Genomic DNA, 27,750 nt, shown 5'->3' on the forward strand with positions numbered 1-27,750 from the left:
AAACCGTGTTTTAGTGTTTTATATCTAGAAACTATCGAAAAAATTCAAACTGATAAGAAATTAGAAAAAATCCGTAGAAAGAAAGGAATTTTAACTGAAAATCACTTTTCTAGCCAAAAATAATACGTAAATAACATAAGAACCCCCCTTGAGGCACAAATTTAATATATTTGCCAGGAACAAATGAGAAATTACTTTAACCTACAAATAATTACATAAAATAATCAATTATTAAGAATTTTGTGAAATTGTTGTGCGTGGTTGCATATCCAAAACTTCAAAGTCGATGCGCGCCACCTAAAAGACCTCCAAAAAATCTGAAAAAAATCTGGCGTCTTTTTGGTCACAAATGGCCACTTTTCCGCACTACCCACCTTAACATTTCGAGAAAAAGTTTTTTTCGGTACACCCTAATACTTATCTAAGCATTTTTTCGAATAAACATTTAAAAAAAAAAAAAAAAAAAAATTCAAATCTATGCCCTCTCATCCTTATTGGCTCTTAGTTCTGGATTCAGAAACAGATTCATCCTATTACTGAGTTTTGACCACCAAGAAGTGGGTATAAGCTGTGGTTGTTTGTTTTCTTTGTGCCCTTTACAACATAAATCCGATCGACATTTGTTATAAATTTCTCCAAGTTTCCTCACGAAAACGTGATGATACTGAATTTGAAGTTCGAGTGCCCCTTTTTGGCGTTAACCCTTTTGACTCCTTTGCTAACCTGAATATATATGCTTATGAACTTTCCCAGGCTAAAGGTCTACTCCTGTACCAAGAATGTTCTAAATCGCGCCAAGAATTTCAATGATATGGTTTAATTTGAATTTTAAGCCGCCTGAATCGCGTGTCGTCTTAGTTTTTCGCGCCAAAATTAATACTTATATAATTTAAATTTTGTCATTCACACATTTTCTTCTTCGTCACCCATTCCAGGCGCCAAAATAAATATAGCTACATTTTCCACGGTTAAAGGACTAATCTTGTGATAAAAATCCCCAAATTGATAGACTGTTTTTGAGTGGTGCTAAGTTCGAATCCTTTGTTTATACAAAATGATAAAATCACTGAATAGAACGATAAACACATCGAATATGAGTTGTAAATTCCAGTCACTATTCATTGAAATCAGCCTAGTTTGAACTATCCATGCTTCTTCGTCCCTATATAATACGATTTTAATCTTGGTAGGGGGATTTTGGGCCACTTTATATACTTTCTAACATACTGTTCCACCTCTTGTCTTATTAGTCAGTTTCATGGAGTCAAAAAGCATCCATTCTGAGATGTCAATAGAGAAACTGGTGAAAGATTAATTGGATCATTCAGTATTTTTGAGCCATTGATGATTGAACATGCGTGTATACTTCACATATAATGCATCTGTTAGTTAGCTTTATTATATTAATATATATCAAGAATTACTACATTTCATACATGAACTTCGCATAATGTGGTGCAAAAATTATTATTTTATTTTCATTTATTTATTTTCAGATTTTAACTTGTTCCAAATGATTAACTTCTTATAAATTTTCTTATAATCAGAAGGTAAAAAGTTTGCTTCGAATTAAATTTATTTGAATGCTCAAAACTACTATATACTAACCTTTTGGCCAACTCTAATATCCTTAATTTCCTCGCTACCTTTATTTATGAAAGTTAATTCCACAGACACCATACTTGGTGAGTATAAATGTGGTGACCGTGTAAACCTATACGATACACTCAAACCTCCGCCACTCATCTTACTCAGAAGTTCCTTTGATGCTATAGGAATAAAGCTTGGACTTGCGGGCTGTTTAGAAAATAAAGATAAAAGTATATTTAATGATGCTGTTAGAAACATTAAACAGAATATACAAAAATATTTTATTAATTTTATGTCTAGTAAATTGTGATATTTATATATTGTTTGAAAACAGATTTTTATTATATGCAAAATAAAATATTTTTTTCAATACTTACTATTTAACACATGCAACTAACTGTGAACAAAGAGTTTAATGTGTGCAATTTTATACATATAAATATATATTTGATATTAAAAGATCCATGGAATGATTTCATATTTATAGCAACGAAGAGTACCAGCCATATTGAAAGACCGTATAGCGATGGGTGAACAACATAGATGTCGCACTAGTCCAAGTATGTTTACACAGGCAGAGCTGGAATCTCACACTATCACCCTGTTTTACAATGAAAAAGCTACGTACTATTTTCCTATAGTAAAATAGGTTATATCACATGCTATATTTTATTGACTAATGATGATATAAATAAATACAAAGACGAAGTATTAAATAAACTGCTCAAAAAAGAAACTTGCGAAACTCACGACATGCTGCCTATCTACCACCAAATCCATACGGTGCAGCCTCAAGTTCAGCTATTCACAACTGAATCATCATGGCTTTTAACACGAGAATCTTTTTGTCATTAATCAATCAACATAAAATCCTAATGTGAATACCGCTTAAGTTAGTAAAGTACGGAAGCTGTTAATTGAAGCCTTCATCTAACATAAATAAATAAATAAATAAATAAAACATCCAAAACATAAGCTCAAGGATAGGCTTCTTAAAAACAGAAAGTAGTTAAACTACGAGAATAATGACTTAAGACAATATTGACGCATTTGAAATTAATTTTAAGGAGATACAGGAAACACTACTTTGTTGATAGCGTGTGCAAGAGTTTTCCCGTATGGTTTCAATCACTTATTCTTTGACTTTATTCATTAATTAACTTACTCACACGAAGATCGAATTACTTTACAAAGGCATTTTGCACTTTGGTAGTTTAATTTTAGACCCCTGCGACAAAAGTGCAAAATGGAAAATGCAAGAAAATTTTTTACAGAATTCTAAATTTATTCTCTTTTCCTTGTTACCCACTTCTTTCCCCAAAATTAAAACTCATTCTACCTTCGTAATGAAGATGGGCAGTTTTCAGAAAAAATATTGAACTTGGCAGCTTTTACTAACATACAAAGGATATAAGTTAGGCAACTGTGTTATTATCCACGACGTGTGTAGACGTCATAGTTAGGAGGGAAAAAAAAAAAAACGTATTCGTGTACAAATATTTATGCAATGTATACGCACCTGAATCGAAGCCACTGGAATCTGCGTAATAGAAGCAGCAACAGGGGTTAAAAACCCTCCAAGGGACGGCGTCATTACAGGTGTGATAGTGGGCGGAACTACAAAGGAGTAATAAATTAAAATGAACTTTACTAGAAGTTTCTATTTTCATGTTCATAACTAATAAAACAATGCTAAATAACCCGTTTTGTTTTAATTTATAATAACAGAACGTATCACTGGAACAAACACAAAACAGAGCTAAAAGAAAAACAATTCTTGAAATACTCAATTCCAAATATATCGAGTGGTTTGAATTTGTTTTCCAACACATGGTTGTGGTTCGAGTCACACACTTAATTGAACTGGGTTATCTTTCATCTAGTTGTAAGGAGTATAAGCTCCAAATTAAAATTCTAGCATCAACCCCTTATGTGTCATTCTATTATTTGACGAAACAGCATAAATTTATCTCGAACAATATTTTTGAGATTAAAATATTTAGATTAGTAAAAATTATGGGCAACATCGAATAAACATCTTTAATTTGCTCTCCTTTAATAAATAAATATATACTGTTTGGCGCTTTCGGCATTTTTGTGGTATACGACGACATAATCTCAGTGTTAACAAGATGATTATCAATCAATCGAATTCAATTTCAAAATTGTTTACTATCCCATCTAGAAGTAAAGTATAAAATCATCAAGTCTGTTTAGAAATTTTCTTAAATGCAAGAGTATACAAGAACTTAACATATCATTCTACTACTCGCTATTTTAAACAATATATTTTGTGTGTAAAACATCAGAATCTACAATATACTTTCACTACATATAACCACATATTGTACGATGCATTGTGAAGATATTTAATTGTTAAATTGCGCGACTGGGCCAAGAATCGAACCCGGGTCAATTGATCGTATAAACAAGCCACTACTCTACCCAGTCTTTAAAAAACAAGTTGGTGGTTTGAACAACTAGGAAACGCAATGGTTAACAACTCACATGGAAGAGGACTCGGGTTCCATTCCCGACCCACACGACCATTTTCAAACTTTGAAATTCAATCTAATTTCACTTACTACATACCATACCAAGAGTTGAAAATACAGAAGTGAACCGCGAATCGAATCAGAATCTCCGGCTTACGGCACAGATGTATTAACTTCTAAACAACTCTGTCCGCTCCCCGAACAGTCAATTATTCTATCACTCTTGAAGGAGTACTTAACCACTCAGACATGGACTGTACTACAACTTCCGTTATGCCTGGACAACCAATGTCTACATTTCAGAACATCTATGACTGCTGAAATATTTTATAGATTATAAATGAACGAATATATCAATTTTAAATCAACACTGTTTCTCTACAGATGCGAATACAATAATACACAAAGTGAAAAAATACACCACTGGGCTAAGAATTGAACAACAGTACTTGAGGTATAGTCCACGTGTTTTAGTGGCTGCGCTCCTAAGAATGATGAAATGTACTGTAGATCAGGAAGGGGACTGAGTAACGTAAAGGTTAAGGTATCATCACGAAAACTCGGAGACCCAGATTCGATTCTCGGCCATTTTTTCTCTATATATATACATATAATTGAATTCGCATCTACAGAGGAATTGGTATGATATAAAATCTGTTCCTTCACGTATCATATCTAATTTCAAGTATCGTACACATATTTATATATATATATCCAGGGTGACTGGTTATTCGATGGATTCCTTGCAAAGATATATTCTACAAGTACTTTATAACATTTTCACTTACATGAACCAGGGGTCGCAAATCAATAGTTTCTGAGTAATTCGCACATATGTGATTTCTTTGAAATTTGCGCCTAACGAGAGGTGCGCGAGAAAATTTAACCCTGACCCACTTTTACATATCGTTAGAGCCATGAAATTTCACGTGTGTAATCCTGGATACCTATGTAGATCATCTGGTAACGTACAGCTCGTAACTCTGCACCGTTGCTGAGTTATAGGTCCGAACGTGTAGTAAGGTGCATTGGTCCAAAAATCCATTACTGCACTTCAGAAACAGTGTGGCAACACAGCAGAAGTACTTGCCTCAAGGAAATGACAGCATGGTTGGGAAGAGGTGGAATGAAGATGGTGTGTGGTCAAGAGAAAACGCGAACTCTGATGGATCTCATACCCAGATTTGCGCATCTGTCTGGCCAAGATTCAGGCATGAACGGGTGCATTGTTTTCCAGGAGACGGACACCTTTTGTCAGCATGCCACGCTCCGGGATTTCACAGAATCTGCACCACACGCAGCAGTAAGGCATATTATACCCTGGTAGTTGTGGTACTCTTTGTCTGGAAAGCAAGTAATAATACCCCATGCTGATCTAAAATAAACGTGATCATCACTTTGGTCACTCAGAGTTGAACATAGACTTTCTTTATGCATATTATAGAACGCATATTATATAGCTACAATCTACCTTTAAGTGTCCTGAAAATTGTAGAAAGATACAGTTTCGTCGAACCACTGATTAAAACACTAAAAATGCTTAATCAGCACATCGCGTGCCTAACTCCAACTAAGAAAAGTTGGAGAAATATATACAAATGCACAGATTTTTGATGCACTGTTTACAAAGAAAACGTCTTAACTTCTTTGATTCCTTAAAATGAGTGAAAATGAACATGAGATCAAACTTTCACAAAGCTTATTCATTTCAGAAAGAAACAGCTGTTATATATATATATCCATTCTATTTTTATACATATTTCTCCACCATCTCTTCGTTGGAGACAACGACGTAACGTAACGAATTAAACAACTTCAATTTTGGAAGCACAATGAAGTCAACACTGGTTCGTCGAAACTTTTTGTACATCCCTACAATTTTCAGGACTCTTTAAGCAACACATTAAATTATAACAGTCAACATCCTAGCCGTACCGTAATACCACTTCTGGTGAGATCAGGTAAGTCATACAGTGTCGGGTCTGGTCAGAGGAAAGATGGGTGACCGTTCGCACTAGCCAGATGGTAAGTATTGGCAGCCAGCGTAGTGAGGAAAATTGGGAAGCTTCTTGAAAGAAAAAGTACTGATCTAATCTACAAAGCCAGCTTAACGGTGAGAGGAGTCGATGTATTGACATACATCATCCCAACGGCATGAATGCCACAAGCTAACCTCCCAAGGGATGTTGAGCCAGGAAATTAGCTTATTAAATTCTAACATCATAATGTTTAGAAACATATGTTGTGTAAACCATCTGCCTACGACTTACCATCATCTAAATCCAATAACAAATCCAAGTTACTCTTGGGTTTACTCGCTGGAGGAGGTTTTTGTGGTTTCTTTTTAGTCGTTACTACCGCTGCTGCTGCTGCTCCTGCTTCTTCTTCCTCCTCTTCCTCTTCTGAAGAAGAATCCGATTCTTCGTCTGAATCTTCACCCTCCGTTTCAGACGATTCTTCGTCTTCAGATTCCGATTTAGTTTCTTTCTTCTTCTTCTCAGCCTTCTGTGCTGGCTGAGGCTGCAAAAAAGGAAAATACGAACCACTTAATTGCACATATTGTGTACTTCTTACACTATTCTATTAGATGTCCATTTTTGTTTCTCTCTTTTCCTTTTACCTTCAGTAATCAATTAAAATGTGAACAATGAATACCGATCAGGCTAACACAGAAATATGATATCTACTTGAAATGACCGTTCTTTGCACAGTAGAATATTTCGAATACACACAACTTTTCGACTTCTGGTACGACAACTTGTTTGATGTAATTTTAAAACCATCTGAGTATCGCAAATCCGCATACCAAAAGTCGCCTCACAATCCGATGGTTAAAAAGAATGTAGAAAGATCTGTCTCTCACATTGAATTTGTTCAAATAAATGAGATGTACATATTACGTGTATCAAGAGCTCCCTCGTTTCTATATGGTTAGCGTACGTGCCTTCGACGCGAGAGATCCGGGTTCGATTTCTAGTGGAAGATCATTTGGTTCGGATTCCACGTTAAGCTGTAGGTTCATGTCTCATAGCCTTTGTCCTGCAAGGGACTTTGAACTCCGATCCAACACACCAATCAAATTATGTATCGAGAAGTCCGTCATACTAAATTTAACGTCTTCATGCTCAACATTTTCAGAAAGAAACAGTGTTTTAGAAATTCGAAGGATAAATAAACACTGAAATAGAACACTACAGAGATGAGGTCACAGCCTCATGCAAATTACGACGACAGTATGAATAAGAAGTTATACGAAATGAGGGTTCCATAGGAAAAAGTTATTAAAAAAAAAAAAAAAAAACTATCACAATCATCAAACAAGTACTAAACTCATATTCTGAAAGTCCTCTTATAAAGAAATCGCTTCCTCTCACCTGAACAGTTAACTGACCAAGACATCCACGCGTTTTGAATGCATTTATGCGACTTGAAATCTATCTGCAGAAGAGGTGAAAATAAAATAAAATTAATATGTTCTCTGGAACAGTTAAGAATTTCGACAATATATATGAAGATTTATTTCCAATCCCTTTATGAAGTTATGACGATTTATTACCAATAAGTTTATCTCCGGAGTGAGCAAAGATTCTAGATCGTGCTATGTAGGATATATATTACTACAGCCCGAATTTATATGCAAAATGCATGTTTATAGTAACATGCAGAAAAGTATGGAAAGTATCTTTTTCTTTCCGACGGACTTGTAAGGATTTGTTTGAGACGCATATGATAGTGCATATAAGTACATATTTTAAATGAATTTCAGTGTGCATGTATATTTCGTAAATTTTGCAGGATACTGCATATTTCCGAATTCTATTCCTGCGTCCCAGCATATTTCAGAGTACAGTTCGCGCGGAAAGTATTGACGCGATACAAGTGAACGCTAGAACCAGAAATAAAAAGACGCTGAACACAACACAAAATAAAATTTAGTCAGTATTTTGTTAACTTTCTTTCCTCTTGCATGCTTTCAGTCATTCTGGAAGACTCAAGGCGACATTTTGGCGGGTAACAAGTGGTAAATTGTACCAAACCTCCCTGATGGCAGCTTCGAGCAGAGACACTGTAGAGATGTCCATACCCTGTAAACGTCTCTTTATGATATACCATAGCTTTTCTATAGGGTTTAAATCTGGATTTTGCTCTCGGAAATCTTCAAAAAAACGTGTCACAAGCATCTTTAAGTCAAGATACCACACTTTTGATTGTATGGCAAGAAGCTTCATCTTACATAAAAATGACGCTTCACTTTTTGCAAAGGACGATTCCAATGCATCGTTTAATAGCTCAAAACAGACAAATTGATTCATACTCTGGTTTCTAGGGTGGATAACTAACTCTACTACACCACCATAACTAAAGGAACAACAGACCATGATACTGGCATGGTTTTTACACATGGACAAATGCACTGAAGAAAGGTGTGATCAGCACTATGAGGACAGTACCTTCGTTGGCAACGTGTCACTAACAAAAAACGTGGCTTCATCAATCCACAACACTTTTTTTTTTTTTTTTTTCCCAGTCATTAACAGTCCAGGTACCATATTTATTACAGAAAGCCAGTCTTTTCTTACGATGATTCTCTGCAAGAAGGGGTTTTCGGCGAGCTCTGTAACTTCCGTTACCCTAAGTCGTCATGAAATTTCTACTGCATTGTCTGAAGGGACATATTCCCAAGTAATGCAGGATTGTTTTCATTTAATTCACTAGCTGTTAAAGAAGATTGCTTCTTCAGCTGCCTTTTCATGATCTTTAGCGTTCTTTGAGACAGTTTCCTAGGTTTATAAAACTTTGGTCTTGGGCGGGGCATTTTGACTTCTCCTTAGTTCTTAAAGCGTTTCACCGAACGTTATACTGTTCTCAGCTTCAAACTCGTTTACCTAGAGATAACTAGAGATAACTTTGGATTTTTTTACAGCATTAAACAGGGCAATCACCGCATCAGTCTCATTAGGCTTCAACGTGTAGTAAGGCATCTTGCCACAAAGAAATGAGATCACAACACACACATTGCAACAACAAAATTACACGAAATACCAAGAGCACGTGTACACGTAAAGTAATCCCATCGACCCACCAGAGCAAGTTGAAAGTTGTTACTACACAGAAAGAAACACTACAGGTAGGTCTTTCCTGCCAGCGAGCGACAATACTTTCCTCGGTGTCATTCAAGAAATACGAGGATGGTGTGTAAAAACGCGAAAAATATTGAAGCTAAGCTTTAGGCGTCAATACTTTCCGCGCGAACTGTATATCACAAGAAAGTAAGTTATATTTAAAGTGAACTGAATCACTTTGTAAACGCAGATGTAGAATAAAATGTATAGAATGATAGAATAAATTGTTGTATCCTAAATTAACCCACCTGATTTGTCTTGCTTACGGTCTTCATCGCGCAGCAGAAACAATCAGATGCCAATATCCGAAGTAGACGAACTTATATCAAATGTAAAAAAAGTATTTGTGAAAGCTCCATCGCGCGTACGTATCTTTCGCGACGTTGCGAAAAATGTTCCGCTATCTCCGCAACCAGTTTTATCCTGATGGGGCTCGTGGCTAGAAGCTATGTCGTATAATTCAGATAACTTAAATCAAGTGAAGACAGTTATAGACTCAGTAATTCCCGATGATGCAGCCGCTATTTATGTGTCACCAAAAAATGGCAAGTGGCAATACAACCACTTCTCAAGAATATCTGAAATTATCAGAAGGTTGGAATCCCGTAACAATGCTTTGCAGCATTCACTCTCCTTGTTTAGCACATTATCGCAGACTTTGTCCAGTGAAACTTACGGTGTTGCGAAACTAGCGTCAGATAAACTTTGCCAAATATTAGGCAAAATTACCGGATACAAAACAATCTGTGACTTTGCAAATGTACATAATCTTGAAAACAAGGAATTGGAAGAAGACCTAACACACGAAGCCATTTGATGTTTTTTGTATGTACCAATGACTTCTGCTGATGTAGAAAGGAGTTGTTCGATCTACAAAACGTTTCTCACTGATAAATACAGAGCATTTACAGAAGAAAACCTAAGGAAGACGTTCATAGTTCATTGCCATAGAGGTCATTAAGGCAAGATATTTTTGTGAGAAATTAAAATTTTATTTTCTTCGTGTATATTTCAGTGCATATGTTATTTTTTTTAAATGCATCAGTGCATTTTTATATATATATATTTTTCGTACATACAGTGAAACCCCTACTAACGGACACCTCCCTTAACGGACATATTTTGTAATCCCCAAACACTGGAATAGGAAAAAACATATTGGCAAACCTCTCTAAAGCGGACACTCTCTAGTACGGACACGGACAGTCTTTTCTGTCTTTTATAGGTATTATTTACCTCCGTATTACGGACACTTTCTCTAGAAATAATTTGAAAACTGTAGTAAAAATACATTTTTAGTAATTCATACATGTGTCACCAAGGAAGCATTGTGACATTTTGCCCCCTCAACTGTCTGCTCAGCAACCCAGAGGAAGCGTCTCTGTTTAACAACACTCTTATGTCCTTTGCTTGTATCCCACTCCCACCCAAGCTGTTTTAGACACAAAAGTGATTGACAGTTGCCCGCCGTTAGGGATGGAACATTATGCTACTGTCCCGTTGGAGTCTCTAACCAACCAGAAGACAAGTTTAGTACTTTTTGCCCTCAGGTATGTATATTGTCTCAAAAAGAACACTTCAGGACTGTAATTACCCCACAAATTAAAGTGCCATACTGAAAACGAAGGAAGTACTGATAAGTATAAGGTACAGAGAACTATAACATGTTATTTCCATGTTGTGCCTCGAACATAGAGTATTGGATGACAAAGGATAATGCATGTAATATTCGTAAATACATGATTCATGCAAAAATATTTTTTTCTAATTGTATATTACCTTGCTCACTAATTTACATAACAAAATACTGAAACCTCTTGAAGGCGGACACCTCTCTATAGCGGACAATTTTTGATTCCCCACGGCTGTCCGCTTTAGAGAGGCTTCACTGTATTTGCATGCATATCTCGGGGTTGGTTTGTGCATGGAAATCCGGGCTCTAGATATTACCTAAAACTATGTATGAGGTTTCCTGAATTATTTTTATCGTTTACTTTCTTAAAATCTCTTTTAATGGGTAAAATATGTTCATGGGATGTTCAACCATTTCACTTAAAATCTGAAGTTATGTTTGGCTGAAACATTACGAATTTAATTCATATCACTTTTATGCAGTGAAATTCATAGTGTTATTATTTCTAAAGGTTTACTTTCAAAGCCAGTATATTGTGAAGCTTTGATGAAATCGAAGAAAATCCTGTGTTTATGTCTGTCCAAGCCCTCCCAACAGATCTGAAGACCCTTAGGTATCAAATTTAAAAAAAACACAATGTTATTAGTATCTTCATTGACAATGTGCTTTTCCTTAATATTCAAACTAATTATCTTAGTATTTCCTTTTTCCTTTTTAATTTCCAAATACAAATAATATCAAGAATACCTTTCTCGCTCCTTTTTCTTCTTCCGTATCTTCGCTTTCTTCTTCACTGCTTGAGTCTTTCTCTTCCGATCCTGATTCCCCTTCACTTGTCTCTTCACCACTACCCTCCCCACTCACTTCTTCTTCCTCCTCTTCACTACTGTCTTCTTCCTCTGTCTCTGCAAAAATAAACAAAAAACTTATGACAGAAAATGAACGCTATCTCGATTAACACAGCTGAGACTAATCCACTTTTAAGAAATAAACCTTAACTTTTGGGATATGGTTGTAACTGATACGAAGAACGAAGAACTTAAGATAACTCCTTAAGAATAGTGTAGCATCTTATTAAATCATTAATAACCGTATATCTGCCAAAAATTAGTTTTTAAAAATGGATCTCAATAATCGTCCTATAGCATTAATTAACGGAGATTAAGTTTGTTCTACATTAATGTCCTTTTCTTTCTAGTTTTTTTCTTTCCTAATTCGTGTTTTCGTAATAATGTTATACCCTTGGTGTCATTACATCGCACAACAAATTTTAACGTATTTTCTGTATCTTTAAGGAAGTAGACGATTTCTGTGTAATTTTTGTCTGCCAAATTTAAGTATGATCGTAAATCTGTTGAATTTGTTCGAGCTTTCAAGTTATCATTGGAAATTATGCTATCTCCATCGTCGTCAGTGCCATCCTGAAGCTCTCCGCCGTAAATGGAATGGACGTGCGATCTGCCACAGTAGTCCTTCGGGATATGACGTCCGATCAAATGAAAACCGTACTTCGCGCAAGTTAGATCTGATTTTGAAACTGGCTCCGCGCGGGCGACTTGGGCGTCCTCGAAAAATTCTTTGGCCCATAACTGGTGTTGGCAGAGGTTTGTTGCCCCAAAGTATCATTTACGGCTTTCCAAATTAAGATAAGACAATGACTTATTAGACAAGAAAATTAAATTATAAATTATGAAGGAATGATTAATCCGTAAGTAACTATACTGCACATACATCTCACGAGTTACTCATTTAACGATTACTTCAACTTAGTAACTATATATATGATGCAGAAGAAAGATTTTGACACTACAAACACAACTAATGATAGCTAACAAGATTTACCTAGGAAATAAAAAAAATATATATATATTAATTTAGAATACACTATTCTCTGTATTATTATACTTTTCTTTTACAAATGTTCTACAAGATGGATTCGACATCGAAATGTGAAGCGAGAAGTCATGTTGAAGTCATCCAACCGCATTTGACGTAAGGCTTCTTTCATTTATCTAGTAGGTAGAGCATACAGTCTGTTTTATGTAGAATAGGTAGGCGTAGTTAGTTCTATTTAGATAACTGTAGGTTAATCAACGTAGCCAGTTTAGAAGCAGACTAGTAATAGTAAAGCTTTCAGCACGATTGTAATAAAGACGTAACTAGCATTTCGAATATTCTACATGTTTTCTGGATTATCTAGTGACATTTAGAACGATCAAATTAATTGTATTTCGTAAAGATTATTAGCAGAAATTTAGGAAACAATATTTTAGCCATCATAATAAACCAAATCACGGGGGGAGGCCCAGGTTTGATTACCGGTGGGAGCTCATGTGGTGCGAATCTCACGTTATGCTGTAGGTCCACGTCTTATATAACATCGGCGCTGAACAGCACGCTTAAATAAATCAACTGACCACCGAAATCACGCATATAACTTTCAAATGCCAAATTTCCACAGTATTGCAATATCTGGTAAGATGAGTGATATTTATGAAAGTTTTTATTATTATTATTTTCATTTATTTATTAATTATTTTTGTTTCTATTTACTGATTTCAGTAGTGACTAGGACATCATGGCAAATGCATTATGCAACATGTTTTCACAAGTTTCACAGCTTGACAATGTGAGAACAAGTAAGTGGAACAGACTTACAGTTACAAGCTAGAGTCAAAGTTCAATATAACAGTCCATCGGTGTTTTGTTCATTTCTATGCGCATAAAATGGCAAGAGGCAACGATGAAATGATTTTGATAATACTTGGTTACATACTGAGAATTCCATGAATAGACAATGTCATTAACTTTCCGCTCCAGTAGAAAAATATGGATTTAAAATGTGTATGCAAATAAGAATATTTTTTTACAAAAGACTTTACTATTAAATCACTGACACATATTTGATAAAAATAAAGGGAAGGTTTTCTGATTTTAGTAAAAATTACTTCCGTGGTCTACTTAAGCAAAAATGTTCACTCACTCTTCGTCCTCATTCCCTCTACATAATTTTACCTGTTTAAAATACTACTTATTTGGAAAATTTTATTACTTTCCTCGCCTGCGAGGTGAACTTGTACTGCTTATTCAGGAAGATTTCATACAGGAGTGTCAGAGATACTTAAATATTAGCTGAAATTTTGCGACATCCCACCGCAAATGACTATCGCTGCCAAGTTAATAGTTACAATCCTTCCCCATCTCTTAATGCATTAAGAAAATCATTATCTGTTTAAAAAGTAATCAAAACGTACCTAAGGGACATCTACGGTCTACATTTGCCTACGCTTTCTCTGATTTTAATTGAAAAGGAACTTCTATCCGTTATGAAACATCAAACCAAACGTCTATGGTAAAGTGATTAATTAAGTTGCTAAGAAACCAAGATGGACTAGGATTAGGAACTATATTTATTGACTTTCGACGTCTATGGCCATATTATTCTGATAAGTATGAGAAATGATCCCTCGGTGATCACACTGCCCCATTGGAGAGGAAGAATGCAATGGGGAAGGAAGGAAGCGATCTGAGACCATTATGTGAGGTACCGTCCCAGCTTGCCTAGTGTGATTGAAGAAACCCAGAAAAATCTCATGCAGGATGGCTGGCTTGAAACAGCTTTTACACGTGTTTGGACCGTTTCCTCACTGGGAATCGAACTAGGGACCGCTCATACCAAAGGTGAGAGCGCTGACTATGATACGCGGGAACACGTGGAATTCAGTTGCACGCAGTAAAACGGTTTCTTCATGTCAAAAGAAACATTATTTTGAATACTGTTGATGATTTCTTTCTTTCGTTGAAGTTAGCGCTCCTTTATTTTTTAAGGTGGGACCCAAACCAAAGTAATGCATCACCTCTAAAAGAGACGTGTAGGCTAGCCACTAGATCAGTAAGGTGGGCTAATTCTGTTGGTACCATTTACAACGTTAAAATAATTTTCATCAGTAAAATAATGTTTACAACATTTTTGTTAAATACAATATTGTTTTTGATTTAACGTTCATTGTTTTGAACTCGTTTATTATTTGCATTTTCAGGAAAGCAAATAATAAAAAAAAAATCAACGCATCTGCTAACCGTTCCTGAATTAGTTTTAATACGCTTGAAGTAGAAATGAGGACGGTATACGAAGTCTTGCCTTGTCGCTTACACCCGGTGAAGAAGGATGCCTCACCATTGTTCTGAACCATCAACATATCCTATATATACTTGAGTAATGAACGAAATCACATTACTTGTTTCAATTGCTTTGCAGTATTTATTCGATTAGAAAAAGCAATGGTGCTCGTAAGAAGAGAAACCTTGCCACTTTTATTACGAATACAATATCTAACATTTAACTTAAATGTAATATAAACGAAACTTTGTCTCATTAAGGTGACTTCTCAATAGTTAGAGAAGAGCTCGTACCTTGTAACTGTTTCCGTACACAACTCTGTGCTTCATAGATAACAACATGGAAGAATCCTCTGCGTACTGCAGGAACTACACACATTACGGCTGTTTTAAGTAGAAAAGTTAGTTTCATCATTATCCTACATCTGAAACGATTATCAAGGACATCGGTTTACTTCTCAAATTTGATCAGATTATTCGTTACATATTAATTAAGTTCTTGACGAACTTCAAGTTGACGGCACAATACGATTATGTTGCAATTTTCTTCAAGATGAAAAGCATGATTAGATTTGCTAATGTCAGGACTTCAACAACAGACTAATTTTGTTGTTGTGGAACGTGCTGCACGTTGTTTCTTGCTTACCGTTTTGTCTTCGGCCTTTCGGTAAGATTAACAATCCCATCTATTTCCGTAAAAAGAAAACTGTCAAGAAATAATATGCTGTTTCTGTGAGTTCTCTAGTGATAAAATATTCTTGAGCTAAAGTAAGTCTCTCAGTTCGATCGTTGAGGCAGGACCACTATAGACCTAAAGAACAAAATTAAGAAAGAAATTACATTACGAGCATGGAACCTAAGATGACTGTGCAACACTGGAGAATTTCAGATTTTAAATGAAGAAACAGAAAATTTAACGATACGGGGAACTGATGCTCATAGCTTAGAATGGGTTTCTTCATTAAAAACAGCATCTAACTGGCACTTCGTGAGAACAAACTTGTAGGCAGCTATTATAAATGTACAAGAACCTACGGAAGGAATCTATCTGAAGTTTGGATTACAAAAAAGTGGAACGTATTTTCGAACTCTCTTCAAAATAAGCATAAAAATGATTATGAATACTCAACAAGACGATAGGAACAAATGTTTAGGCTAATAACGTGTGCTTTTAAAGGTTTATCTGTGTCCAGTATAGCAAACTGAAGTTGCTTACTTAATATATTCCGTCCCGAAACCATTGATAATGCTCATGTGGTCCACAACATCGAAGTTTCTCCTACAACATACTTCGATGTAGCTGTACCAGGGAATATATTGTTCCACTCTTGGTTGCAAGTGTCGTCTAAGAAGCACAGTAATTCATAGGACCAGCATCTGGATCTTAACGGAAATACCCTCCAACGAAATACCAAGGGCACCGTTGTAGCTGCCATGCACTGGTGGGAGGATAGACATGTTTTAAACGAGTGACTTGACGCTCTGTCCTAGTGCAGTTCTACACGATTAGTGTCGTCGCTAACAATAGTAGTATTTCGCCCGTGTAACCTGGGGTTAAGACATGTTCTTGATAATGGACAGCATTGATTTCGACATTCTTTTTACCTTAAGAACCTTGTAATTCCACACTATAGTAAAGGCCAGTAACAACCATAAAACTTTCGAAAAATTTATATTGCATTGGTGCAAGAAGTTACATCGGTTCTTCAGCATCCAAAATTCTAATAATTACTCATGAATCAATGCATTCTCAAAAATATATGTGCGGATTTTCCCAGACGGTTACACACACAAAAACAAATCTATCATGTTCTGATAGATCACCGAACGTTCCAAGATCTTCGATATCCGATCGTTTAGAGGGGAAGATTGAAATTAAAATCGCAATTTCGTGGTTGCAAAGATGTGACAGACTTGAGGTAAGTAAGCAGAACGTGGAAGCAGTAAACGAAAATCGTTTCTATACGGGTTGTCAAAATATAAACGGGCAACGGAAACGATTAGATTACAATGGCTTCAGAATTCAAACTTGTACACATAAAAACATACAAAATGATGTTAGATAAGTGTAAAATACGATTGTGGTAATAAAAGAAAACAACAAAGATCAAAACACAAAGTATTTATTTGTATAAAGACACAGAAGGGTTTGGAAAGGAGTATCAGTCAAGAACCACATTAATCAACAAGATCCACAAACTAAGATGGAACAGGAAATTTATAAGGAATGGAATATTATCTATAATATCATCTATTTATTTATAGTTGCTATTGGATCCATCTTAAATTAATAAAATGGCAAAGCTTATCTTTGTACCCGTGATCCTCTTCTTTTCGTTTAATATTTCGACTCGTTCCAGAGTTATGTTTGCAATCTTTTATGGTTGGAACTCCTATAATGACATCGTTGTCCGCTTATGTAAAGAAAACCTGACAATAATTGCAAACGAAGTGTAAAGTAAATAAGGTTAAAGAAATCTAGTGGAGCCCGAAAATTAGAAGTTCATTTTATTCACAGGACTTACATAAACAGACAACGATGTATTTATAGGAGTTTCGGACTGAACAAAAATGGTTGCGAACATGACAAGATGATGTAGTTTACAAAGCCTGTGTGAACTTTAAGAGAGACTTTGATTGTGTTAACAAAAAATAGGTTATTTGTATTTTGGACATTGGTTAGTTGGATTGGAGTTTAGCCTCTTTCAGCACCGAACCCATATGAAACATGGGCCTACAGCTTAACGTGGAATCCAAACCATATGAGCTCTCACTGGGAATCCAAAATGGGTTTCCCGCGCAGAGAGTATGTATGCTATCCATATAGCCAAGACGGAGCTCTATTAATATTTTGGAATTTTCAAGAAGACTGTAAAGATGGTGAAGGTGTCTTGTAGTAAAACTAGTAAAAAGGTATGAACAGGAAGAAATTTGTTTTATTCTTTCCATGTTCACAGAGGTCTGAATTAAGGGGACGCCCTATCCTGGATATTTTTCATTTCCCTTTAAAATATGCAACCAGGGAAATTAAAAATAGCAACAGAGGTCAATCATTGAATTGAATGACCCAGTAGTTTACTTGATAAGGAACGACACTAGTGCAAGAAAGCACGTATCTCTCTCGGATGGTGATGTGTAAGAAAATGGGAAGTTTAGAGTACTAATTGGAAAGAGGCCCGCAGGTAGACGAAGAAAAAGGTAGAGGATAATAGAAAGGGAGATGGGTAATAATAATTTATGCTTATTTGACTTGGCAAGCGATAATATCCAAAATAGAAATTTCGTTTCTGTATCGAATCAACTTTCGGCTTTCTTAAGCCATAAAGTTAGTTATAACTCTCTGGAACACTTAGCAATGAGAATGGGACTGTATATCTCTCGACTGCATTTTCGACTGCAAAATGAATGGTTAAGCATATAGTTCAATCCGAGAAATTGAATTAACGATGAAACTATCTTATGCACAATATGCAGTTCTTGGAGCAATGTTTTTCTCGTTGGAATTTGCTTTACAGACTTTACTATAATAAAAGATAAATTCTTCTAGGTAGTTTTGTTCTCTAAGATTCTTAAAATATAAACACAAATAATAAAAGAACTTGAGTGGTAAATACCTATATGATTCCTCATAGGTAAGTTTCAGTAATAAAATGAAGTTTGTGTCTAAAAATAAAGGGATTTTCTAACTGTCCTAAAAGTTTATGTTCAATCAAGAAGTTCATATTAGCAATAATAAATTTGACGTAATTGTTCATTCTTGAGAAACTATACGAAATATGGACCTTGATCTTTTTTCTGTTTACGTGTAATTGTTTATTGGACTCGTAAAAATGAAACTTGCAAAATCATCAAATTGTTGCTTTCTGTATTTAATAAAAATAATCATCAAGATATACTATAGAAATCATATTTCAGACAGATTTTGAATTCTTAGCGTATCTTTCAGCACAGGCCAAATGAGACGTGGACCTACAGCTTAACGTGGGATCCGAACTACGAGCTCCCACCGGGAATTGAACCCGGGGCTTCCGCGCCAAAGGCGCGTACGCTAACCGCTTAACCACGAGAAAGCTCACATATTTCACATGGAATTCTTGGCAAAAAATAGTATGAGTCATTACTGTTCACATCAAATGTGCATAAGCTACCAAAACTCTCTATCTCTTTTCATGGGAAATAACAGGTTTGGTTCCGAGTTTTTCTCTTGGTTTTCTCTAGAAACATTATGTGGATGTTAAAGACATCTTGAGAAAATGAAAGAACCAATTCATATCATCCTCCACATTTCCGTGCACAGCAGAAAACTGAGTGTTTGGCACAGAACATAATTACTATAACGTCCAAAAACAAACTTAGCAGTAACTATTTGTTTACTACGAAATCACAAAACCTAAACTAATAATGTTTCTTGCTTTAACATTGGGACAAATCTTTTCAGTTTAAACATAACAATCTATTTAACTTACCGTCACATGGTGAGCTACTTTCGGATTCCGAGTAGAATGAATGTTTCTTCGTCTTCTCTTTCTTTTTCAACTTAGTTTCCTGCCAAGGCATCGTTGGTTCTACGTTTCTCACTGAAGGATCCGGGGCAACTTCAGGAAATGGGGGAAGATCATGATAACCATTGGCGCGGGCATTTATATAATGGGATAACGAACCTAGCTGAAAATGGTCTCTGTCTGTAATAAAAATATAACACTTTAGACAATAATAATAATAATAATAATAATAATAATAATAATAATAATAATAATAATAATAATAATAATAATAATAATAATAAAATACAAACACAATTGAACTTATTTTCTCTATATTTACTTTAAGACGGATTTTAAATTTAATTATTAAGGAGATAAATGAAACATTTCCTTCCTTGATTGCGTCTGTAAAAGTTTTGAAACCGTACAGGAAACCTCTTTACAGATGATATCAACGAAGTGTTTCACTTATCTCCTTACCAATTATTTGTTTGCAGTTTAACATCATTTTTCAGCTGCGAAGAGATGGATCTAAAACTTAATTAGATCTGAATTACACGTACACCTGCCACGAACCGAATCCAGGTATCCTGCAATAAAGACAAGACAGTTAACCATTTAATGACAAGGGAATTCACAGCTGGAATTTGTATTTAATAGCATGTTTACAGGATATTCACATAGATTGTTTTAAAAATATGATAGAATAACCGTTAGATATGTAATTATATTCGTCATAACTAAGGTTCAGAATTCGTGTATGTAAAAATAGCATAACAAACAGCAAAAGAAATTTTACGAAGACACAATTAACAAGCGTAAAGTGGTATAAAAGTAATTTTAAAATTCGACGTAAGTAGAATACAATTGAAGAAGTATAAAAAGTGCATGAAATACTATACAAGTTATTTCAAAGTTCGGAATTACAGAATTAGAGGTAACATGTATGTTCTATCAGAAATTATTAATGTTTTTTGATAGTCTGCAAACTACATGTTTTTGATAGTGTGTAGTTCAGCTTCGGGGCTAGTGATGGTCGTTTGTGTGCGCGGTGTCAACTGAGTGATCAGCACCTTCCACAATATACACACGACTAACATAGGCATCATGGCATGGGAAGACAGTCTACAATGACTGTATGCTTCTGGTGTTCACACACGGAGCATAAACCAGTGCAGTACACATCCAGCACATCATTCAATCCAATATGTTGTTGTTCCTGCACTATCAGGAAGACATACTCTTTCAACAGGACAGTATTCGTCCACACCGTTGTCGATATCCATCTCCAAGGCGTCAATCAACTAACTCCCTTGGCTCCAAGTTCATCATACTTGTCTCCCATTTAGCATATGTGGAGATCGATTGGACAGTCTAATCCGGTTTGCAACCCTGTCAATAAATCTTGAAAGAGCGTGGAACGCCATTCACCAGGATGACAGACAGCATTATTTCTATAATCATCTCTATGTAAGAATGCAGGTCTCAATTTAAGCTGGAAGAGGGTGCACTACATAGTGGTATGCTTCTTTGACATGCCCTGTGCATTACGTTAACAGGTGTAGGTCTCCGTGCATATGATTATGTACAGTACACATCCAGTACACCTATACTATAAAATTTCGTTCACATGTTATATATTTGTCTGTCGATGCAAATAAAGTAGTAAGATGACCATGACAGCCGTAAGTCCCGGCATGTACGATCTTATTCTGTCAACTATTCTAAAAATAAAACTATTGTGTTTTTGTTACACCCTGTATTCACCCGTCCTTAATAAATCCATAAGTTTTCTAGTAGTTAAATCTTCCTTGCTTTTTGTGCAAGAGATCAGAGTTCGATTCCTAGTGAGAAGAAAAGTCATTCATATAACATATTAAAACGGAATGCCCCCGGAGTATAATCCAATCAAAAATAATAAATACTCTTTCCAGTTGTCTGCACTTTAAAGGCAACTCAGTATGTATAATCACAATTGTGTTAACCTGAATTGGCAAAGACAGAAGCAGAACCAAAAGAAATGTGAATTCAAAAAATATTCCATCTCCTACCTTCAAATTTCGTATTAAAATCCTTTTACTCTTCAGCCTGTCAAGCTGTAGGCCTACGTCTCACATAATATTGATACTAAAATAGGACGCAAAACTCTACATCACACAACCAATTTTCAGTTTTTCAATGAGCATAAGCAGTGTATTACACAGGAACTCAACTGTAGTGCAACTTTTACATTCTGATTATTTATTTTACGGTAACGAAGGAAATATTGAAATAAAAAAAAGGAAATGTGATTATTTTTTTTTTAGCTTAACGTCCTACTGTTATGCCATTTAAGCTAGACCCGACCAGACCAGAATCGAACTCTGGACCACGTGTACCAAGAGCACAACACACGCTAGCCACTAGACCAGCGAGAAGAGCACTAACAACGAAAAGTAATACTTCACTTTCATTATAACATAAAAAAAGGAAGATTAATGGAATGCGCAAGAACGCAACAACGAAGGAGAAAAACTGATACAAAACAAACTAGAAAAAAAAAAAAAAATGAAAGAAATGCTTTGTGTATATTAGTCAAATTAAGTATTCACATTCATACGTATATTTTTCTAAAGTAACTGATGAAGATTCTATACTTAGTGATTCACTGCATAGTTTGGTCGATACTTTCATATTAAATAACATGAATTAAATTTGTACTTTACCTTCCTTACACAAAATATAATTCTAAGTACAGAGTAAGCCGGGTTCGATTCCCGTTAGAAGCTAATGTGGTTCGGATTTAATGTTAAACTGTAGGTCCAAGTCTCATATAGCCTTGGTTTGACCAGGATATTAAACTCCAAATTAATCACTCTAAGTACAGAGAAATCCAGGTTTATACTTACAAACAATCCAAAACAAACTCAATTATTCCACTCAAAAATCTGGATCTATAATATGAGGGTTTATTGAAAAATTCGTAGCCCAACTCAGAAGGAGTGCACGTAGAATGATGCAACTGTACAGTTTTAAAGAACATATCTCTGTATGTACAAATTTTGATATTAACGAAATTCTTATTGTGTTTTTCAGGGCCCTAAAGTGATCGGGTGTGTCCAACTAGCGAATTTCACGAACATCGCAATCACAATTGTCATCAAATTTTCGTTCTATTAAGGAAAGTCTCCAAAACTAATTCATGAGGAACAGTGAAACACTATGGGACTCTCCTCCGCCATATATAGTACTGAAGAAGTGGGTGGCACACTTTAAACGTGCAATTTCTCAACAGACAATGCTCAACATGCAGGAAGACCAAAAACAGTGGGTTTCCCGAAATCATGGATGAAATTCATGACATTATTCTTGAAAATTGCAGAATATCACCAAAACGTGTGGCAGAGATTGTGGGAATTTCTCGGGAACGCGTTGGTAGCATAACTGATAATGATTTGTGCATGAGGAAGTTCTCACTAAAATACGTTCCCAAAAAAACGTGTCAGCAGATCAAAAGCGTAAATGAATGAGGGCATCAAGGGAAGTCATCTCCCATTTTGACCACAATACCAACCAATTTCTGTCACGAATAATAACCATGGATGACACAGGGTTGAACCAATACGATTCTGAAACGAAACAACAGTCAATGGAGTGGCGATACTCAGGTTTTCCTCGCCAGGAATCGACTGGGAAAATGTCTGTAATATTCTTCTGTGATAAAGATGAAGTTATACTCATAAACTACCAGCCCAAGGGTCAAACATTTAATGCAGAAAATTACTCTGCATTACTCACAAACCTGAAAGACAAATTGAAAGTGCAACGCTGCAGAAAATTAAAAAAAGGAATTCTGTTTATCCAAGAAAATGCCCCTGTCCATCGAGCACTGCAAACGATAACTGACATGCATGATGAAGGGTTTCAATGTCTACATCATCCTCCTTTCTACAGATCTAGCTTGAAAGGACACCATTTTGGATCTGATAAGGAGGTGATTAGTGTTACTGAACAGTCTTCAGATTTTTTTATTTTTTTTTTTAAACTGGTCTGCATCGTGCACGGAACTACACTGAATTTCGAAAGGAGTATGTAGAATAATTTAAAATGTCATTTCACGTACTTCTTCTGGGATGGTCTACGAACTTTTCAGCAGCCCATTCTACAAATACACTAAAAATAAAAGCTCTTATCTAATACCTTTAAACTTTGATTCTAAAACAGGTGCTGGTTTCGTTGCAAGAAATATTTTCTTCGCATGCTTCACCAATTTGCTGTTCTCCATTCCAGGTGAAGGGAAAATAAACTGCCTCAAAAACCTTGCGCGATCACGAATATCATAGTTCTGATCATATCGTGCCAAACTGAACACATACTGGCACAATAATTTCGTTTGTTTAGGATTAGTTAAATAAAGTTTGACTGCCATGTTTAGAATTTGCAATTTCACTATATCCTCCTAAAAATAAGAAAAGAAAAAAATATATTTCATAATTAAGAAAACGACTAGTCTTCTTAGGAAGTTACGATATCAGGCGGGTGAGTGAAAATGCATTGTTCCACTTGGGTGTCACTGAATAAGATGACAAATTTTACTTCTGAAGTAGATGACGTTTTCACTCGCACTTCTACTTGTTTTAAATGTTCATGGTCAATCATGCATCCATTAGACGCGCGAAGAATTAATTTATTACGTGTTTGTATTTATAAGGTTGAACCAAACCAGCAATTAGCAATTTTATTAAAATAAAGAAAACTGAATTAATATAAATCTAAAGATTCGTGATGAAATTTTCAGTAAGCAATATATATATATTTTCTTTTCTCAAGATGATTTTGCCTGTGTGACCTCCAAACAAATCAATGCTTTTCTGTATTCTTGGCTTTTATAGTAATTGTTGTCTGAATAAAGCTGAAATCACTTCATTTCATTACATTTTGATTTATTACAATAACGTTATTAATTTATTTCTGGCATCTCTCCATTTTGTAATTAGCCTAAGCTAAACATTCATTTCAATAAGTGTACAATTTATTTGCGTTTTATTTTATACGGAGGACATTTTAGTGCTGCTAGTAAAACACCTGGAGAGCTCAATGTTTCTCAATTTAGCTGTTCTTCGACTAGTTTTTCAGTGGAGAAATAAAAGAAACTGCAATGGTACTCACAACTGCAGTTGAATGCCGATTACCATTAGCGACTGAAAGGAAGACTAGCAGTCAAGGTTAATTATTGTAAATGTTTACCAGTTGAAAAAAGTTGCCTGACTCTATAAAAACACTTTCAGAAATCTGTGGTGATACGTTTGATTTGTTTCCAACTGTTGGTCAGCCTTTTTGTTTAGGAAGAAGTTTTTGAATAAACTAAACCTATCACCATATAAAAAAGTACAGTGGTGAAAATGAACAATTTGACAGTTTTTTTTTTTTTTTTTTTTTTTTTTTTTTTTTTTTTTTTTTTTTTTACGAATTGCAAATATTTGCAATAATTGACTTTGTTTGGATACTAATGTAATTATTTTTTGGTTACTAATAGCCAGATTTTAATTGAAGCCTGAAGTCTGTAGCAATTTCAATAAAAAAAAATCAGTCGAACAGCTTAGCTAAAAAACATCAAGCTCCATGTTGGAAGTTTCGACGTCCCACTAGCAGCATTACAATACCCACTTGTGGCCTGTATGCGAGACATTGACATAGACTGCTGACAAATGATAAATAGAAAGATGTGGTAGCCTATGAAGCTCAGTACAGTCAGTGTTGCCAAACCAGGAGAGAGAACAATCTATTCACCACCTTTACTCGCATTGCTAGTCCCAATGTGGAACTGTGCATCCTGACTCAACACCGGATTTCGTGGCTGAGAACCAATACAGCATAAAGTAAGTCAAATTTTCCAATAGCTGTGGCAAAGAACTGTCATATGGCAGTCCCAGCGTCAGTTCCATTGTAAACATAAAATGAAACAGTTGTCTTAACTAGCACGTTTATGAATTCATATGCAATATAAATACCTCTTGTGTTGTTAACAATATTCAGCAATAACTATGATGGAATAAAGCAGACAAGTGCTACGTAAGCACACCAAACGCAGTATTTCCTCTGTGCATTTTATTTTTTAATGCCGCGTCTCCAAGAACATTTAACTTTGGAAAACCAACAATTTAAATATATTCTTTATGACATTAACAGTTTAATGAAACATCTCACATCGTGTAAACTATAATGATCACTAAACTTACATATATTTATCAAATCTCCTACGCCACAAATGTTATATTCATAAAACATATTCAAAACAGACTTTCAAATAAACAGATAGGCAACAGCTGTCTCCCTATACAAAACCTTTCGGCAAAATCTGAAAGTCTCCCCTGTCCTGCTCTTTCAATACAGGTTGTTACCCACGATAAAAACAGTCGACACTGAACCACTTACTTGGCTAGTTAATCCCCTTTTTCTACTACCGTGAATGTCTGGTATTTGAGTTTTATGTAACGGCCACGGGCTCGAACGATCGACCGACCGACAGCGTAGTTTCCGCTGTAGCAAATTTCTGCATGTCTCATCATCCTCCTTTGGAAAGGGAAATGTCTCATCATCCTCCTTTGGCAACTGTAGGTGATGATTGTGTTATACAGAGGGACAATGACATTCTCTTGGAAGTAAGCTGCGTTGACTTTGGTGCTGGTTCAACAAATAACAGTGATTCTCAGTTCCAATGTTCCACCACCATCAGAAATCCCTTGGAAAACATTACTTTGCACTGCAGTATAGACTCAGAACGATTTTTGTGGTCTGTTTGAAGGTCGAAAATAGATCGAACTCTTTGGTCTCATTTAGGTACAGCCATCCCCACGCACAGTATACACCTATTTTCACTTATCCCCCGCGAGGAACAGTTTCTGATATCTGTAAACCTTCTGCGTGTGGCGCTCTGTGAGAAGTGTCCGCACGCTTCCAATACAAGGTTTTTCCGGATTATGTTAGAAACTGTGCCTTTTGAGATATCGTGCCGTACGACAAAGCTTTTCTGTGTTAGGGAATTGTCCTGTATCACTGCCCCCCTAATAGTGCACGGGCTGATGACGTATTCTCCTCAATTTCTGGCCGATCATGTACCGCTGGGGCCTGCTGAGCACATCATCGGATGATAAGAAACACACCAGCTTTGCTGACGATTAAACTATCCTCTTTGCACAGTTTCACTATTACTGAGAAACCCCTTCCAGAAAGTTGACACTTTTACCTTCATCGTTCCATGGATCGTACTCAACTGATATCGTAATCAAGTACAGCTAACTGTAGTCAGTAATGTATCGGGACATAACAGTAGTTAAATGCATCGTTCCTGAGGGCAGTGAAAGTCGACAATTTTTATCCCGGGCAACCCTCTGAAACAAACATATGTATCCCTCTGTAACTAACATGTATTTTCAGTTTTGTTGATTTAGTCGCGGAGCATTATCTACACACCACTATTCCTGACTAACCCGCTCTCCTTGCTTATTTTATTTAATTTACATTACAAAACAAAGTTTCCTTTCTATATCCTATTTCTTGTCTATTCCATATTATTCATACTGTTAAATTAATAAAGAAAATGTTACTCATCTAATTTCACTGGGACAAAATGAAACAACAAGAGTAACATTTTCATAATTACCCAAAGAATGAAAATAGCCTCACAGAATATGAAGTCAGTGGCGGATTTTGTTAAAACAGCTCTTATGCCTTCAGATTTCTCAAGAAAATTGAATAATAGAACTTACCTCATTTATAAAGCCTTTGGCCATTTTCCTCAATACATCAGGAGCAATTTTTGGCACCCTATCCGAATATTCTCCGAGTAACCATAAGATCGATGCTCGTGCCTGAGATACTGTTATAAAATCTACTAGTTTTGCCATATGAACAATTATCTCCTTGTGCTCATTGGGTTGTGTCTGGAGCAACTTCTTAATAACTACAACACTTTCCGCAACTACTGATTCTGAAATGATAACATAATGACGCAATGATGAATAACTTCTCTGAAGGTACACAAAACTTCCAAATATATACAGTCATGTCAAAGAAAGTGCACACCTGCTTTCCTTTGTAACTATATATCCTCATCGATGGGCGGAATCATATCAAACAAAGGTTCCCAAGTTATTATTAGTCGAAATAATATTTTAGTTACGTTGTGAAAAGATTAAAGATGGGTCACCATCATTTTGAGCGCACCTGCACTTCTAACAAGGTGTCTACTGGAATACCAGAAAGTAAATTCATGACTTTTTCATGACTTTTCATGACTTTTTTGTTCAAATTTTCATGACCATGGC

At 35.6% G+C, this 27,750-nt stretch overlaps 1 protein-coding gene across 1 annotated transcript in view; it reads right to left on the reverse strand.

Annotated features, from left to right (window-relative positions):
* Positions 1 to 27,750, reverse strand: part of rb (adaptor related protein complex 3 subunit ruby) — a 103,120-nt gene that overhangs the window by 13,065 nt on the left and 62,305 nt on the right. The window contains exons 11-17 of the mRNA XM_081734160.1: positions 27,193 to 27,413; positions 23,624 to 23,882; positions 19,427 to 19,642; positions 11,589 to 11,746; positions 6,356 to 6,605; positions 3,110 to 3,207; positions 1,609 to 1,797 (exon numbers count right to left, since the gene is read on the reverse strand). Coding sequence (XP_081590286.1) covers positions 1,609 to 1,797; positions 3,110 to 3,207; positions 6,356 to 6,605; positions 11,589 to 11,746; positions 19,427 to 19,642; positions 23,624 to 23,882; positions 27,193 to 27,413 — 1,391 coding nt within the window. The remainder of the gene's footprint in view (positions 1 to 1,608; positions 1,798 to 3,109; positions 3,208 to 6,355; positions 6,606 to 11,588; positions 11,747 to 19,426; positions 19,643 to 23,623; positions 23,883 to 27,192; positions 27,414 to 27,750) is intronic.

Source organism: Thermobia domestica, chromosome 12 (genome assembly GCF_964235325.1).
Source record: "Thermobia domestica chromosome 12, izTheDome1.hap1.1, whole genome shotgun sequence".
NCBI lineage: Eukaryota > Metazoa > Arthropoda > Insecta > Zygentoma > Lepismatidae > Thermobia > Thermobia domestica.